We start from the raw sequence: 12500 nt of genomic DNA on the forward strand, positions 1-12500 counted from the left end.
TGTCAAGAAAATCTTGTCTGCGTAAAATATTACTAATTAATGTAAGGGTACCTTTTAAACTATTGGGATTTACAGGAGATGTTGTTGCTTAAATTTTTTCTTTAGATTAAACTTTTTCAAACTTCATTTTCCTTTGTTTCGGATTATGATAATATAAATAATATTCAACGAAGAGAAATTTGAACTGGTTTGAAAAAGTTTAATCCAAAGAACCACAACAGATGTACTGTTGACCCGAATACTGTGTTAGATATTGCCTTTATGAATTAATACTGAATCAATACTGACCTTCACAAAAATACTGCATAGTGTATAACTATTCACTAATTCAAAACTGTGAAGGTTATGTAAGAAATTCACATTCCTTTTTTCATTTTCTTTTCTGGCGAAAGGTATGCTCAATGCAAATCCAGAATTCAGATTAACAATACAGCAAATTCGGCAACAGAGGTATGTATTCTTAGCACAACAGTTTTAAGATTGGCAAGTTAGTAAGTAATGTGTAATGCTCTGTGCATTTTAGTGGCTTGTATTTTTTTAGGGGTATAATGTTTACTTTTTGTTCGTAAAGTAATCAGCCAGCCTTTGTTATTGTAATTGAAGTTGTATAAAGTTTAAAATGTAATGTTATTATTTGGAAGAAAGTAATTTTTCATGTGGATAAAGACAGTTTAATCAGAGTCAGAATCTGGAAGAAGATTCTCTTGCTACTTCGCTTACTCTGGATAAGCAACTGTTGACCAATCAGGATCAAGTTATCATGCCCTCTTGTTTATCAAACTTGCCCTTGTGATTAAGAAAACTGCCCTCCGTCTCAGCCAATCAGCGTTCAGTAATTTTGCCCCGTATGTGAAAAAGTACTATACCATTGCCGCTTCGTGAAACAGTTGTTTAGATTAGTACATTTTGTTGAAAGCGTTGAAGCGGATGGACTTCCTTACACCGTGATTTTAGGGTCTAGTCCATGGGTAAGTAGTAATTGGTATTTTCTGCTCCCCAATATCTAATTCTTTCAGATGGGTATCTAAAAGTCACCACAAAAGCAGCCACTTTGTACCGATTCCACCTCTTGAAGAGGGAGATACATTGCGTAGCATGACTGTGCTGCCATACCTTGATGACTTGCACAATCCATTCTTAGATGAGGAAGAAACAGAACAATATAGTCGGTATGACGCATCGTTTTCAGCAGGTAGGCGCTTTGCGTGCATCTTCTAAAATACTCCGAAATCTTTCGGGCCTATTTCGGAGATTGGGTTCGGCTGTCGCTGCTCCGAAAATTTCGAACCGAAGACCTTCTTGTTTAACTTTCTTTAACTTTTGAATGGAAAGTTTTTTTATCATTTCTTCAAATTTTTAACGAACGTTCTGAGGTACTGTACTGCTACATGTAGTTCTTTTTTTTTCAGGATCACACTTAACGCTAACTTTCATAAAACACTTCCTAGTAACTTTCTCAAGTGGTTTTGACTCCTCCGTGTATGTGATACCTGTTGTTAAATTTGAATTTTATTCTTAAATTTCCAATCTTGGTGTTGCATCTCCAGCGTCCTGATTGGCCCACTGAGCGGAAGGTGGCATAAACGAGTAGACAGTTTGTGTTACCATATTAGGGAGCTTAGGCACGCGCGTTTTTGAGACGCGTACAGCAACCGGAAGTGGCTTGTTTCCCCTCTTAACTTGTCTCCACACAACCACATTGGCATTGCTTAGTATCCTTTCTCCATTAGAGATGATTAGTTCAACAATCTGGGAGAAAACACTGTCCTGGCACGCAAAATGTTCTCTTGTTGTCGTCCGCGTCTGAAAAACGCGCATGCGTAAGCTCCCTATTTCCTTCCACGCAGACTCTTGGGTAGCCTGCATAGCTGGCGGTTTGGTGAAGAAGCTTAAAACAGCAAGCAAAGGGAGAGGGATGAGCAGGAGTCTCCTCGCCCCCCCCTTCCCCCATCCTTCGCTTTGCTCTTTTAAGTTCAGGTTTTCGCGCAGCCATTACATTATAACGTCAACTAAAATTCACCAAACCACTTGCTACAGAGGCTAACTCTTGGGCTGTAGTTGGAACTGAAAACCTGTGACGGGCAAAACTAATGTTTAGATTTCATATTGAATGTTTAAAAAATGTTTAATACCTCCCCTGAAAAAATGTTTATCACTCTTCTCATATCCTTTTTTGATAACTGAAAGGCGTATTTGGGCTAAAAGCGATGAATAATCCTTCGATTTACTCTATGGCGTAATCTTGAACGAAAGAGCTCTGGGCTCTTGGGCGAGCCAAAACAGAAACTGGTTTCAGGTGGAAGGACGCCTAGTGGCAATTCTTTCCTTGCAGCGCTTCCAGTATGGCGTCCTTTGAACGAAACGTTCGTCGAAACCCACTTCCAACGAGCGTTAATTAAAAAAACGCCCGCTCTGCAGGCTTCCTGTATTCTAACATTGTCACGAAATGAAGCGTGACCAGATCACGCATGTGACTTAACATAATATGGCGCTACTATCCACATTCCAACATAGAGTGTAGGTGATGCTGATGTTATTTTGGTCATATTTATTCTTTCTTCTAATCTTCAGATGAGTCTCCAAGTGAAATCTTGTCGCCATCTACTCCAAGCAGAAGAAAATCGATTTTAAAAAGACCAAGCTTTGGTTCCTGTAAAGCTCAGTGATTCAAAGTTATTTAATTTATGCCCAAAGTATCAAGTTATTGGGCTAACCTTGTTTGTACATTTTACCATTTTAGTAGGGTGATCAATTATTTTAAACCAGTTCACGAAAATTGCTGCCACTTACTTAAACATTCTACAATAAATTGTACATAAAACTGATTCCAAATGTGTCATGTTCCTCCTGGTGGTAAATTGCTCTTGAATTAAACTAATTCTCGTGGTAAGATACTGTAAGTCTCCGCCCCAAAACAAACACACTTTTCTAATTTTTATCAAAAAAATTCAATTTCGATGTTTCGCTCAAATCGCGTTCATCATCACCACATAAAGCTGTCTCCCTTCCAGCCATTTTAGTGTTGTCAATCAACGCTCCATCACACAAAGGAGCGTTGCGTGACAACACTAAAAACTGTGAATTTCCCGGACTAGGAATTGAGCGACTTTAGAAAAGTACGACGGCCAAGGTAACGAGAAAGTGGCTTGACAAATTTTAACTTTTCGTAATGTTAAGTATTTTGCATTTTTTTTGCACGAAATTGGCAATATGCATTTGTATCGTATGACTGGATTGCATCCACGTGATGAGACGGTCATGTTGGTGTACAAAAAACGGAAAAAGGCCCCACAAGTTTTGCATAATGATAGAGTCAAATTCCCAAAAGACATTTCAATGCATTGTTCTGTACACCAACATGGCTGCCGTGACGTCAGATGCAAACCATCAATAGACCTTTTTACCGATTCGGCGGCCATTTTGATTTCTATTGTTTCGAATAGCCATTATGGGATGCCCAGGGGGCAAATACATATTAATTTGCCCCCTGGGCATCCCATAATGTCTTTCGAAACAAAAGAAATCAAAATGGCCGCCGTATCGGTAAAAAGGTCAATACAATACAATACAATACAATAGATACTTAATTGACCGCTCCCCATAGGGGCTTTTCAGGGCCAATGAAACAATCAACGAAACAACAGAACACAAGAACAACAACTGTTAAGAATCCCAACTGGCCGGAGGCACACCAGTTGGCTATTTACAAGTGCAGCTGGGAAGTTGAACCAGGGACTACCAGGAACAAATTCAGCGAGTGGTCAGAGCGGGTCTTGAACCCGGGATCTCCGGATCTCAAGGCAAGCGCCCTAACCACTGGGCCACACTGCCTCCTTCAGTGTCCTTTCAGTCTCCTTCAGGTCTATTCCAAGTCAAGGTTAGATAAATGAACTTGACAAACGCTAGACGAAGTCCAAACGGTGTCTTAAGTGAAAAGACCTGTTTTAAAGTTCCATCTCCTCTACCTTGCTGATACCAAAATTAATCATGGATAGAACGGAACGTTAAATTCAGGGAACACTTTTGGTTGTAATTGACCGAGTAATTTCAAAGCAAACTAGAAATGAAAAAAAAAAATTGCGCAAAATCGCGAAGAAGGGTATTAACGTTTTGGTTAAGAATGCAGCCCCCAACCGCGTCTGGAAGGAAGATATTTCGCCGTCCATTTATGGAAAGAAACTTTGGTCGACAACCTAAGTGATTTTGCAGTTTTGAAAGTTAAATTGCGGAGGTAAGCGGTTTTCTTGTTCGCCAACTGGCACGATGAAAGAAAAAACTGTATCTCACGATGATCTTTGAACTGTTTAGAGTTCGTCGTCTCTTAGTTACTAGGCAACTATTGGAAAAACGCCAATGCTTGGCTGAGAAAACAATGGTTTAGCTGAGATTTCCAGCTAGCCGTTGGTGGCTCGTTTTGCCCACGCCACAAACGGCTGAAGGTTCCCTGTGTATGGCTTCCGAAACAAGTCGCTGACTGAGACAGAACTCTTTGTGCACACGCTGTGATTTCGGTGACGGGAAATATGAATTTGTTTTGTAATTCAGTATGTCAGAACAGCGAATGAGGTCACAGACCATTGTACAGTTCTGTGCTCAGTTACCAGGCCTTTAAATAAAAGCGAGGCTGGAGTTGACCTTGCTTTGATGCAAACATCATTGCTTTTCTTATGTAAATCATGTTGTAACGCTAACGAGTTTCTATTTACATAAAAGCAGTGAGGTTTGTACCAAAGCAAGGTCAACTCCAGCCTCACTTTTATTCAAAGGCCTGGAAACTGAGCACAGAACTGTAGAATGGTCTATTACCAAGGATTCATGAAAGATACTAAATGACGCTCTCTGGTCTGTAATTTTTGTATTTTGTCGCATCAACGTGTCACAAATCTGTAAACAGTGCGACAGCGCTGATTCGCTGTTGTACTGGTTGTAGAGATCTGTGACAATTCGTAGCGACAAAGAATTCACTGTCACAATGGGGGAAAACGTTATTTTTGTTTTTCAAATGCGCCAACCACAGAAAACAAACGCTTTTTGTTTCGACACCCAATCACGCAGTGGTTGGGTCATTAATGACAATACGGTGACGTCAATGATATCTTCGCTTTCAACGACTTGATGCAGCGACTTGTCGCCAATGGTATCTCGATCTTAAAACAACCTAGCTATGATTTAAACCGTAAGTTAGAAGTCAATTATTCCAGATCCCACGTAGATCTTTCCAACCTTCGATGTAATTGCATCGGTATGGGGCACAGTTCCGTATTAAGTACTTTTGTTTCCCTTAACAGCTTAACCAATGCAGAGTGCAGTTGCTACAGAGACATAGTGATCCAGTTTCTTTCGACAAGAGGCCCACCTCAGTTGGAAGTTCTTCAAAGAAGACCTTTCTGGATACGTTTGTTAATCGATTAATTTCCATGACGCAAACGCTCAGCAAAAACATACTTGAAAACAATTGATTCTTACCGTGAAAACACTGATGATGGCTGGGTGTCTGCTGTGTCCTGATCCTATTTTGAAATTAGCAACAGGGACGGCTCAGCATAGTACATGCTAGGGAGGGGTGGCCAGCTCTTTCTTCTTTTCGTTTATCTCAAGCTTAAATACCAAGTCTCCAGAAAAATGCTGAGCTGAGGATAGCATTTACAACCCTCCAGGGTCTTGTAGAGCTCAAACGTATCTCGGGTGGGGGGGGGGGGGAGGGGGGGCGGGGGGTGGGGGGAAGAACATCTCAGTTCTTAAAAAGATGGAGCGTATGGCGCTGGGATTTTATCCACCCCTCCCCTACTCCGCGCCACGCAATTGAAAAATACCCTTCGCCATTGATGACACATTGATGACACATTGTACAAAGTTGCAGAGTTTCAATGGTAAATATACTGACAGAAAATTCTCATTCGATGTTGACTAGCTAAATAGCACGTTTCTGTTTCCAAATTGCTAAAAATGTGAGATTGCTTCAAATGAAATCTGGACTTTCGGCGTCGCACGATTTCCCCAACGATTTGCATTTGCATGCCAAAACAAATCAACTTTCCAACTGATTCTTTAACAAAGCTATTAATAATTTCTCTAATTCTGAACAGTTGTAATCTCATACATAATTCATTACATTAGTCTACTCTTCCCTGGCATTTAATACTGTCCATTACTTGCCTTCTGACGACCCTGAGCCCTTTTCCACGCATTGGCAAATCACAAAATGTTTGTTGGAAGACTCATTGCGGTTTCACTGTTCGCCTTGTTACAGGAATCATTTCCTCCTACAAGTTGTAAAAAACTCGAAAATAAAAGGTAAGCATCATATCTAAATTCAATGATATCCCCGAGAACACTAGAATTTGTCAAACACATTCACGACTTAGCGGACCCGACAGAATGCTCCAAACCAAAAAAATGGAGATTGATTTGAACTTTGGAGAATGGAATTCCAGTACTTAACAGTAACTAGGTTAACCGTTGATCTTATTTTTATGGGACGAAAAGAAAAACTCAATTTTTTTCTTGTATAATCCGGAAAAGATAAAAATATTTTCTCAGGTAAACGTTTTAGTTTCACTAGCCGAAAAAAGGTCTTAAAGATCCTTTATCAGTTTGTTGTGCACTCTGGAGTAAAATTCTACTCTGTTTTAATTTCTCGGAATTAAACACATATATGATTCAGATAAAGAAAAAGAGAACTTTTAAATTAATGACATCTCCTCTCACTGGAAAATGCGGAAATATGCTCTCCAAGAGTAAAGATGCTAGGTTCACCAAACGGAAACAGGGGGAAAAAACGTTTTAATTAAAGATATTTCCTTAATTTGGGGTGAAATCTGGGGCATGAGATTCTATTCTATTGCAAGAAGGTATATTCAGTCAAAAGGAAAGGAGAAAATCTTCCAATATCAATTACAGCAATTACTCCCTGGAGAATGTTGAGTATCATTTTCTTAAACTTGCATCGTTGGAGTCGGCGTTATACTTAATAAAAGTTTTAAGAGAGAAGAATTAATTAATTTCGGAGCGGTAACTAGTGGTCATGAATTGTGAACTTTATGGATAATGCAAAATTTGAACAGCAAACGTGTGAAAGAGACACACACCACTGATTGATTAGCACCGACTACATTACTGGCCGATTTTTCGCACAATTTGTGGAGTACCGCCCAGAAGAGAGACCAAGGGCCGTATGTGTGTGTATGAAACTGAACTATTGTATTGTAACTTAAAGTGCTTAAGAATGCAAGAAATCCTGGCCAAGTGTTGGCCTTTATTTTTAGTGCGGAAATTTCCAAGTTGCATTCAGAGAATTTTCCTTTCAGCATTATGTCCTGGGGTCCACTTAACAACTCGTCGTCATACGTGGAATGGGTTTGTTGTTTCTCTAATCTGTTCCAGTTTCTCCGTGTTGTCTCTCTCTCTCTCTCTCTCTCTCTTAAAAATAATAAAACTGAACGACATTTTATTTGATATACACTCATATAATACTTCGTTTTGTTATAGAAAGACCATTGTTATACCTTCCAACGTGTCACGTGTCATGGGTCAAAATCCCTAGGGCGAACAAAACTCCCCTACTTCCTAGGAAAACAACGACTTCAATGCCAGCCGCGTCAAGGAAATAATGTTTACGCAGTCATTGCAGCTAAACGGTTTCAAACAACAAGAACTGAAGAAGAAATTGAACAGCTTCTACGCGACAAAAGCTCGAAGTCTACTAACAAGGCCACCCACAATGCCGTGAAAACGTTGAGAAACTTCTGCAAAGAGCAAAATCGACGAAAGCTTCCAAAAACTGAGCAAAACATATCTATTTTGAGTTGGGAGGTATAACAAAACACTTAATGACTGGCCCCACAGCAGGAAACAGTGAGTTTGTTTCCCTTGGGGCCAGTCATTAAGTGTTTATTGTTTTAGCTCCGTCAGTAGAGCAACCGGGTGATCTTCTCCGGAGGTCGTTAGAGACGTCTTTTTTTTTTTGGTTTTTTTCAATGGGCCGACTTCAATTAGCAGACCCATCCCTAAGATGGTTTTTATCAAGAGAAAATGAGGGGACAGAGAGGGAGGCTCAGGGCGTTGGCCGGGATATGTCATGTCCGCGAAAGTTATTTTTAGACGAGCGGAAGTCTTTGTTCTAGCGGAAGTCTGTCTTCCGAGACGTCTGCATGCAGACGTTAAGTCCACTTCGTCCGCCATTACATGAAATCTTTGCTTTTCTTTCAAACATCAGACCGAGGTTGGCCTGCATGCAGACGTCTCGTCTTCCGCTAGAACAAAGACTTTTGCTCGTCTAAAAATAACTTTCGTGGACATGACATATCCCAAGGGCTGGACCGGGAGCCCCCCCTCTTTGTCCCCTCATTTTTTCTTGTTTTTATTAAATTACCAAGCACCTTCAATCATCCTTTACCTGTTGACACTCAACTAAATTTGCTTCCAAAGTGTTGTGGTTGCCACAACAGATCAAGAAAGACACGCCGGTGTGAGAAAATTAATACAAAGACCACCTGCGTAACTGAATTAGCCGGTCAAAGGTTATGTTTTTATAATGCCACCTGTAAAAACTAGTCATATTATGCTGAATTCGATGACTCCTGAGTTAATTGTCGAAGGCCGGTGACGTTCTTTCAACTTTGTTATAGTAGCTTGATCCTAGAAGAGCATATTTAAGACTGGCGCAGAAACTATTCGGTTGCCATGACATGGTTGCCATAACCCAGTTTGGCAAAAACCCAATTTCATATTGTTCGACTTGGTCATGGCACCTATAACAATAGGCCTTATGCATGATGACGTAATTTGCTGAACAATTCACAACCAAGCCTCGTTTGCACAAATTTATTCACATCGAACATGCAATACTGTTTGCATGCGGGTTTTCTTTACGAGTTTGCTCCTTTGGAATTCAGCTCAAGCTTAAATTTACAAGTTTTATTTTCGAATTCGAGGCTTTGTGTTGAAATCAGGTGGTCAGACGTCATCACGCATAAGGGCTGTCATATAACGTTTTTCATTAAGAGAGAGCTTTGAATAATTGATCTACCATTTTGAACTTTTCAGTGGAAAGCATTTTGATGTGGAAGAGCTTTTTCGTGGAAGAATCGAGGCACCGAACAAAACACACATACTTGATACAATATTCAAAGGATACGACAAGCGGATAAGACCTCATTACAGGGGTAAGGGCGTTGCTCTATCTCTTTCTGTTGCAGGTGAGCAGGGCAGGCGCAGTGGTGAGAGCACTCGCCTCCCACCATTGTGGTCCGGGTTCGATGCCATATGTGGGTTGAGTTTGTTGGTTCTCTATTCTGCTTTTGTCGTGCTGAACGAGTGAGAAGACGAAGACAAACTACAGCCAGAAATCGGGCTATTCTTGGATTTCACATGACGTCACGGCCGCCATGTTGGTGTCCCCAAACAATGAAATGGCGGCCATGTTGGTGTCCCGATCCAATCCTCCGGGAATTTAAAGCTATTATTATGCTAACCAATTTCTTTGTTTTCGTTGAAAAACATGGCTGTTGATCACGTGAGCGAAACCCAAGAATTTGCCAGGAACTGGACCCTTCACTTGTAGATGCTATATATATTTGAGTAAGTTAACTCAGTAAAGGATTTAGGTCGACACGAGGTCCAGATATGTTCCAGACAACTTAGGGCAGCACTGCCTCGTTTTGCTCCTTGTTTGTCTTGCCGGATTGTTCCGGTAAGATCCAATATTGATCCGATATAGAAGCGTCTGTGCTTCATTCGTAACACAACAAAGCGCACGTTTAATTTGTTGCCACGAAACATATGCGTTGTGAAATGCAAATTAAAATCGTTCCTTTGATGAATATTACAGAAAAGCCAGTACTGGTTTCATTGTACGCTGCGGTTGACTCTTTTCACGACATCAAAGAGGAGGAAATGGTAAGAATGGTGTTTGCCTCTCTCTCTTTCTCTGTATGTAGTTTGCCGAGGAGATCTTTATCAAAGGACTTGGTAATAGAGCACACATTGTCAAAATTAAGTCATACTTAAAAAGTGAATCAACTGCCAGAAACAGCGTCCTTAATCAGTAGAAATGTAACCTGGCTTGCTCAAAATTTGTTGCATTATGATATGAGCTGTTAAAATGTAACAAATTTCTACGCACGAAGCGCGGCTTTCATAACTCTCGATATCATGTTTAATTTCGTCAGATCATTGTTAGAAATAACACGAAAACCGAAATTATGATCATACAAAAACAAAACAAAAAAAACATTTAAAAGCTTCTGCCTATTCCGACGCACCGGCAAGACCTGTTGTCAGAGCCTATTTAACCCACAACTGAGGCTTCACAAAGCCACAGCTGCGTGTATAATGCTTGTGAAGCTTGTACTCGTCCGCGTTCGGGCAGCATTTTCATCACGTAGGGGTACATAACCCTCCTGGAATGCTAAACCTCCAAAAGCAGTAGGCACAAGTGGGTTGTTGGGCTATCCAACCGACCCCCAGCTCTCGAGCGGCTCTTCACCAAAGCAAGTTGTACGGTGCAAGGGCAGAGGAGCCTATAATTTGCCATAGATCTGATCTGACCTAACAAGGCTTCATTTAATTCAGGCTTCGCACGGATCATGGAAATCCTGGAAAGTCGTGTGTTTCCAATATTGCAAAATCCATGCCTGGAAATCCTAGAAAAGGAAAGGAAAGGAACTTTATTTAAGTGTTTAGTCGTTCTAGCGCTGAAGCACTAATTGGGGACACTGTAATAAGAAAAAAATCATGAAAAGTAAGGGCAAGTTATATCTTTGCTAAAACAAAACAAAATTGTTGTCTCAACTTTTGGCAAACGGCGCCAAACGCTGTATATCTGTACGTTGTTTTCGAGAGCACTCCATTTTATTTCCTGGACTTTAATTATAATGCATTTAATTTCAGGGTTTCCAAGTCATGATTTGTGTCGTATATGCTCCTCTAAGTCCTGAAATAGTCGTGGAATTTTGAGACATAAAAAGTGTACGAACCCTGTTAATTATATAAATACTTACTTTTTACTTACTTTTTGTTTGTTTGTTTTTCTTTTCTTTTCTTTCGAGGAATACAAGGTGGAGTTGATATTGAAGGAAAACTGGAAGGATCCCAGACTTGCCTACGGCAACGCATCGTGGTTTGTTCGTTTGAAGGGCGACACACTTGCCAAAGTGTGGTATCCAGATACCCTTATAGAAAACTCAAGAAAACACGTCGTAGATGACAAAACGAGAACGGCTTTCCTCTTTGGAGATGGAACAATGTTTCTCTCGGAATGGTTTGTATCGCATTCTCACAAAGCAGTATCTGTTCAGTCTGTTCTGAAACGGAAAGCTAGAATTAAGAATGATGCCTTTGTACTCTTTGGCCGTAGTTAGCTGATCAGTGTAAACTGAGGATCGAATACTGGAGCGAATTAAACCATAGTATCTTTCCCGGATTGTTTGCCTCAATAGTCCACCATTTTCGAATTCGAATTCTCACGGCTGGACTGGATATAGCGTGGAATGTAGTCTAATGCGGGCAAATCTTCTCAAATGCAAAATAATTTGCCCGCATTAGCCTCCATTTCGGGTTAAATAACGTTTTAGTGTTAAACGATTTACAACTGCTGTTATCAAGAGCATGTTTGTTCCATTCTTTCATGCTACGTTTTCTGCAACTTGCACGGCACAGTTCTGACCTAATTCGACAAATATCGAAAATGTGTCTGATTGTATCGACACAAAGACATAATTCACAGGAATACCTCATCTGAAAGGCACTAATTACAACAAATATCGATCATTCATTCATTCATTCATTCCCCATTCATTTATTTGTATTCTTCTTTCATTATTTTCGTCTTCTCTCCTATTTTAGGATCAAAGCCACCCTTACAAGTCACATGGAATTCCATCGTTATCCAATGGATACTCAGACCTTGAGACTGCAAATTGCTGCATGTACTACACAAAATCTCTTTTTTGCGCCAAACTACTCATATGCCCATACTCTTCTCGAATAGATATGATAACACTGTAGGCTCTGACTCGAAACACTTAAGGTTTAAGTAAGTGAAGTATCCTTTCGCTTCTCGGAGACATTACCCAAAATCCGAGGGGCATAATTTTTTCATTGTATAAAAATACCGGGATTTTCCTCGTATCTTCTTGGCGCAAAGAGAAAAGATATATTTTTATCTTTCACATGTGAGAATATTTATGTCGTCTTGGTTACGGACATGTCAGCCAATAATGTTAGTACATCCTGTTCGTGCGGCCGTTGGTGTCACAAATTAATTAAAATATCATTTTAAAAAAATCATTTAAAAGATTGGCTTCGAGATGCGAAGACAGTGAAATTAACGTGTGCCTTTCTTCAGTCACGGTGATTACTTTTTTTCGGCGCTTTTAAAAAGCTTGAAGAATAAAAAAACTGAGATTTCTCAGATTTGGTTTTCTCGCTGCGCTAACCTTGCTCACCTGGGAGAGATACCATCACAGGGAGTCCAAGCTCACGACATGAACTCGTACGTG

At 40.3% G+C, this 12500-nt stretch overlaps 2 protein-coding genes and 1 long non-coding RNA gene across 4 annotated transcripts in view; 2 read left to right on the plus strand and 1 right to left on the minus strand.

Annotated features, from left to right (window-relative positions):
- The window catches only part of LOC138024701 (serine/threonine-protein kinase STK11-like), a 14838-nt gene extending 12013 nt beyond the window's left edge, over positions 1 to 2825 (plus strand). Inside the window, exons 8-10 of one of the 2 annotated variants that reach the window (XM_068871922.1) lie at positions 393 to 450; positions 1017 to 1192; positions 2572 to 2825. In XM_068871922.1, coding sequence (XP_068728023.1) covers positions 393 to 450; positions 1017 to 1192; positions 2572 to 2666 — 329 coding nt within the window. In that variant the 3' untranslated portion in view covers positions 2667 to 2825. The remainder of the gene's footprint in view (positions 1 to 392; positions 451 to 1016; positions 1193 to 2571) is intronic. The other variant, XM_068871923.1, reaches the window with a different exon arrangement.
- A 6958-nt stretch (positions 2826 to 9783) lies between these two features.
- Positions 9784 to 12500, plus strand: part of LOC138024197 (gamma-aminobutyric acid receptor subunit alpha-5-like) — a 12386-nt gene continuing 9669 nt past the window's right edge. Inside the window, exons 1-3 of the mRNA XM_068871309.1 lie at positions 9784 to 9897; positions 11049 to 11260; positions 11845 to 11927. Coding sequence (XP_068727410.1) covers positions 9793 to 9897; positions 11049 to 11260; positions 11845 to 11927 — 400 coding nt within the window. The 5' untranslated portion in view covers positions 9784 to 9792. The remainder of the gene's footprint in view (positions 9898 to 11048; positions 11261 to 11844; positions 11928 to 12500) is intronic.
- Positions 9847 to 12500, minus strand: part of LOC138024202 (uncharacterized) — a 2984-nt gene continuing 330 nt past the window's right edge. Inside the window, exons 2-3 of the long non-coding RNA XR_011126925.1 lie at positions 11012 to 11303; positions 9847 to 10643 (exon numbers count right to left, since the gene is read on the minus strand). This is a non-coding gene — a long non-coding RNA (uncharacterized lncRNA). The remainder of the gene's footprint in view (positions 10644 to 11011; positions 11304 to 12500) is intronic.

The sequence above is a fragment of the Montipora capricornis genome, chromosome 11, assembly GCF_036669925.1.
Source record: "Montipora capricornis isolate CH-2021 chromosome 11, ASM3666992v2, whole genome shotgun sequence".
NCBI classification, from domain to species: domain Eukaryota; kingdom Metazoa; phylum Cnidaria; class Anthozoa; order Scleractinia; family Acroporidae; genus Montipora; species Montipora capricornis.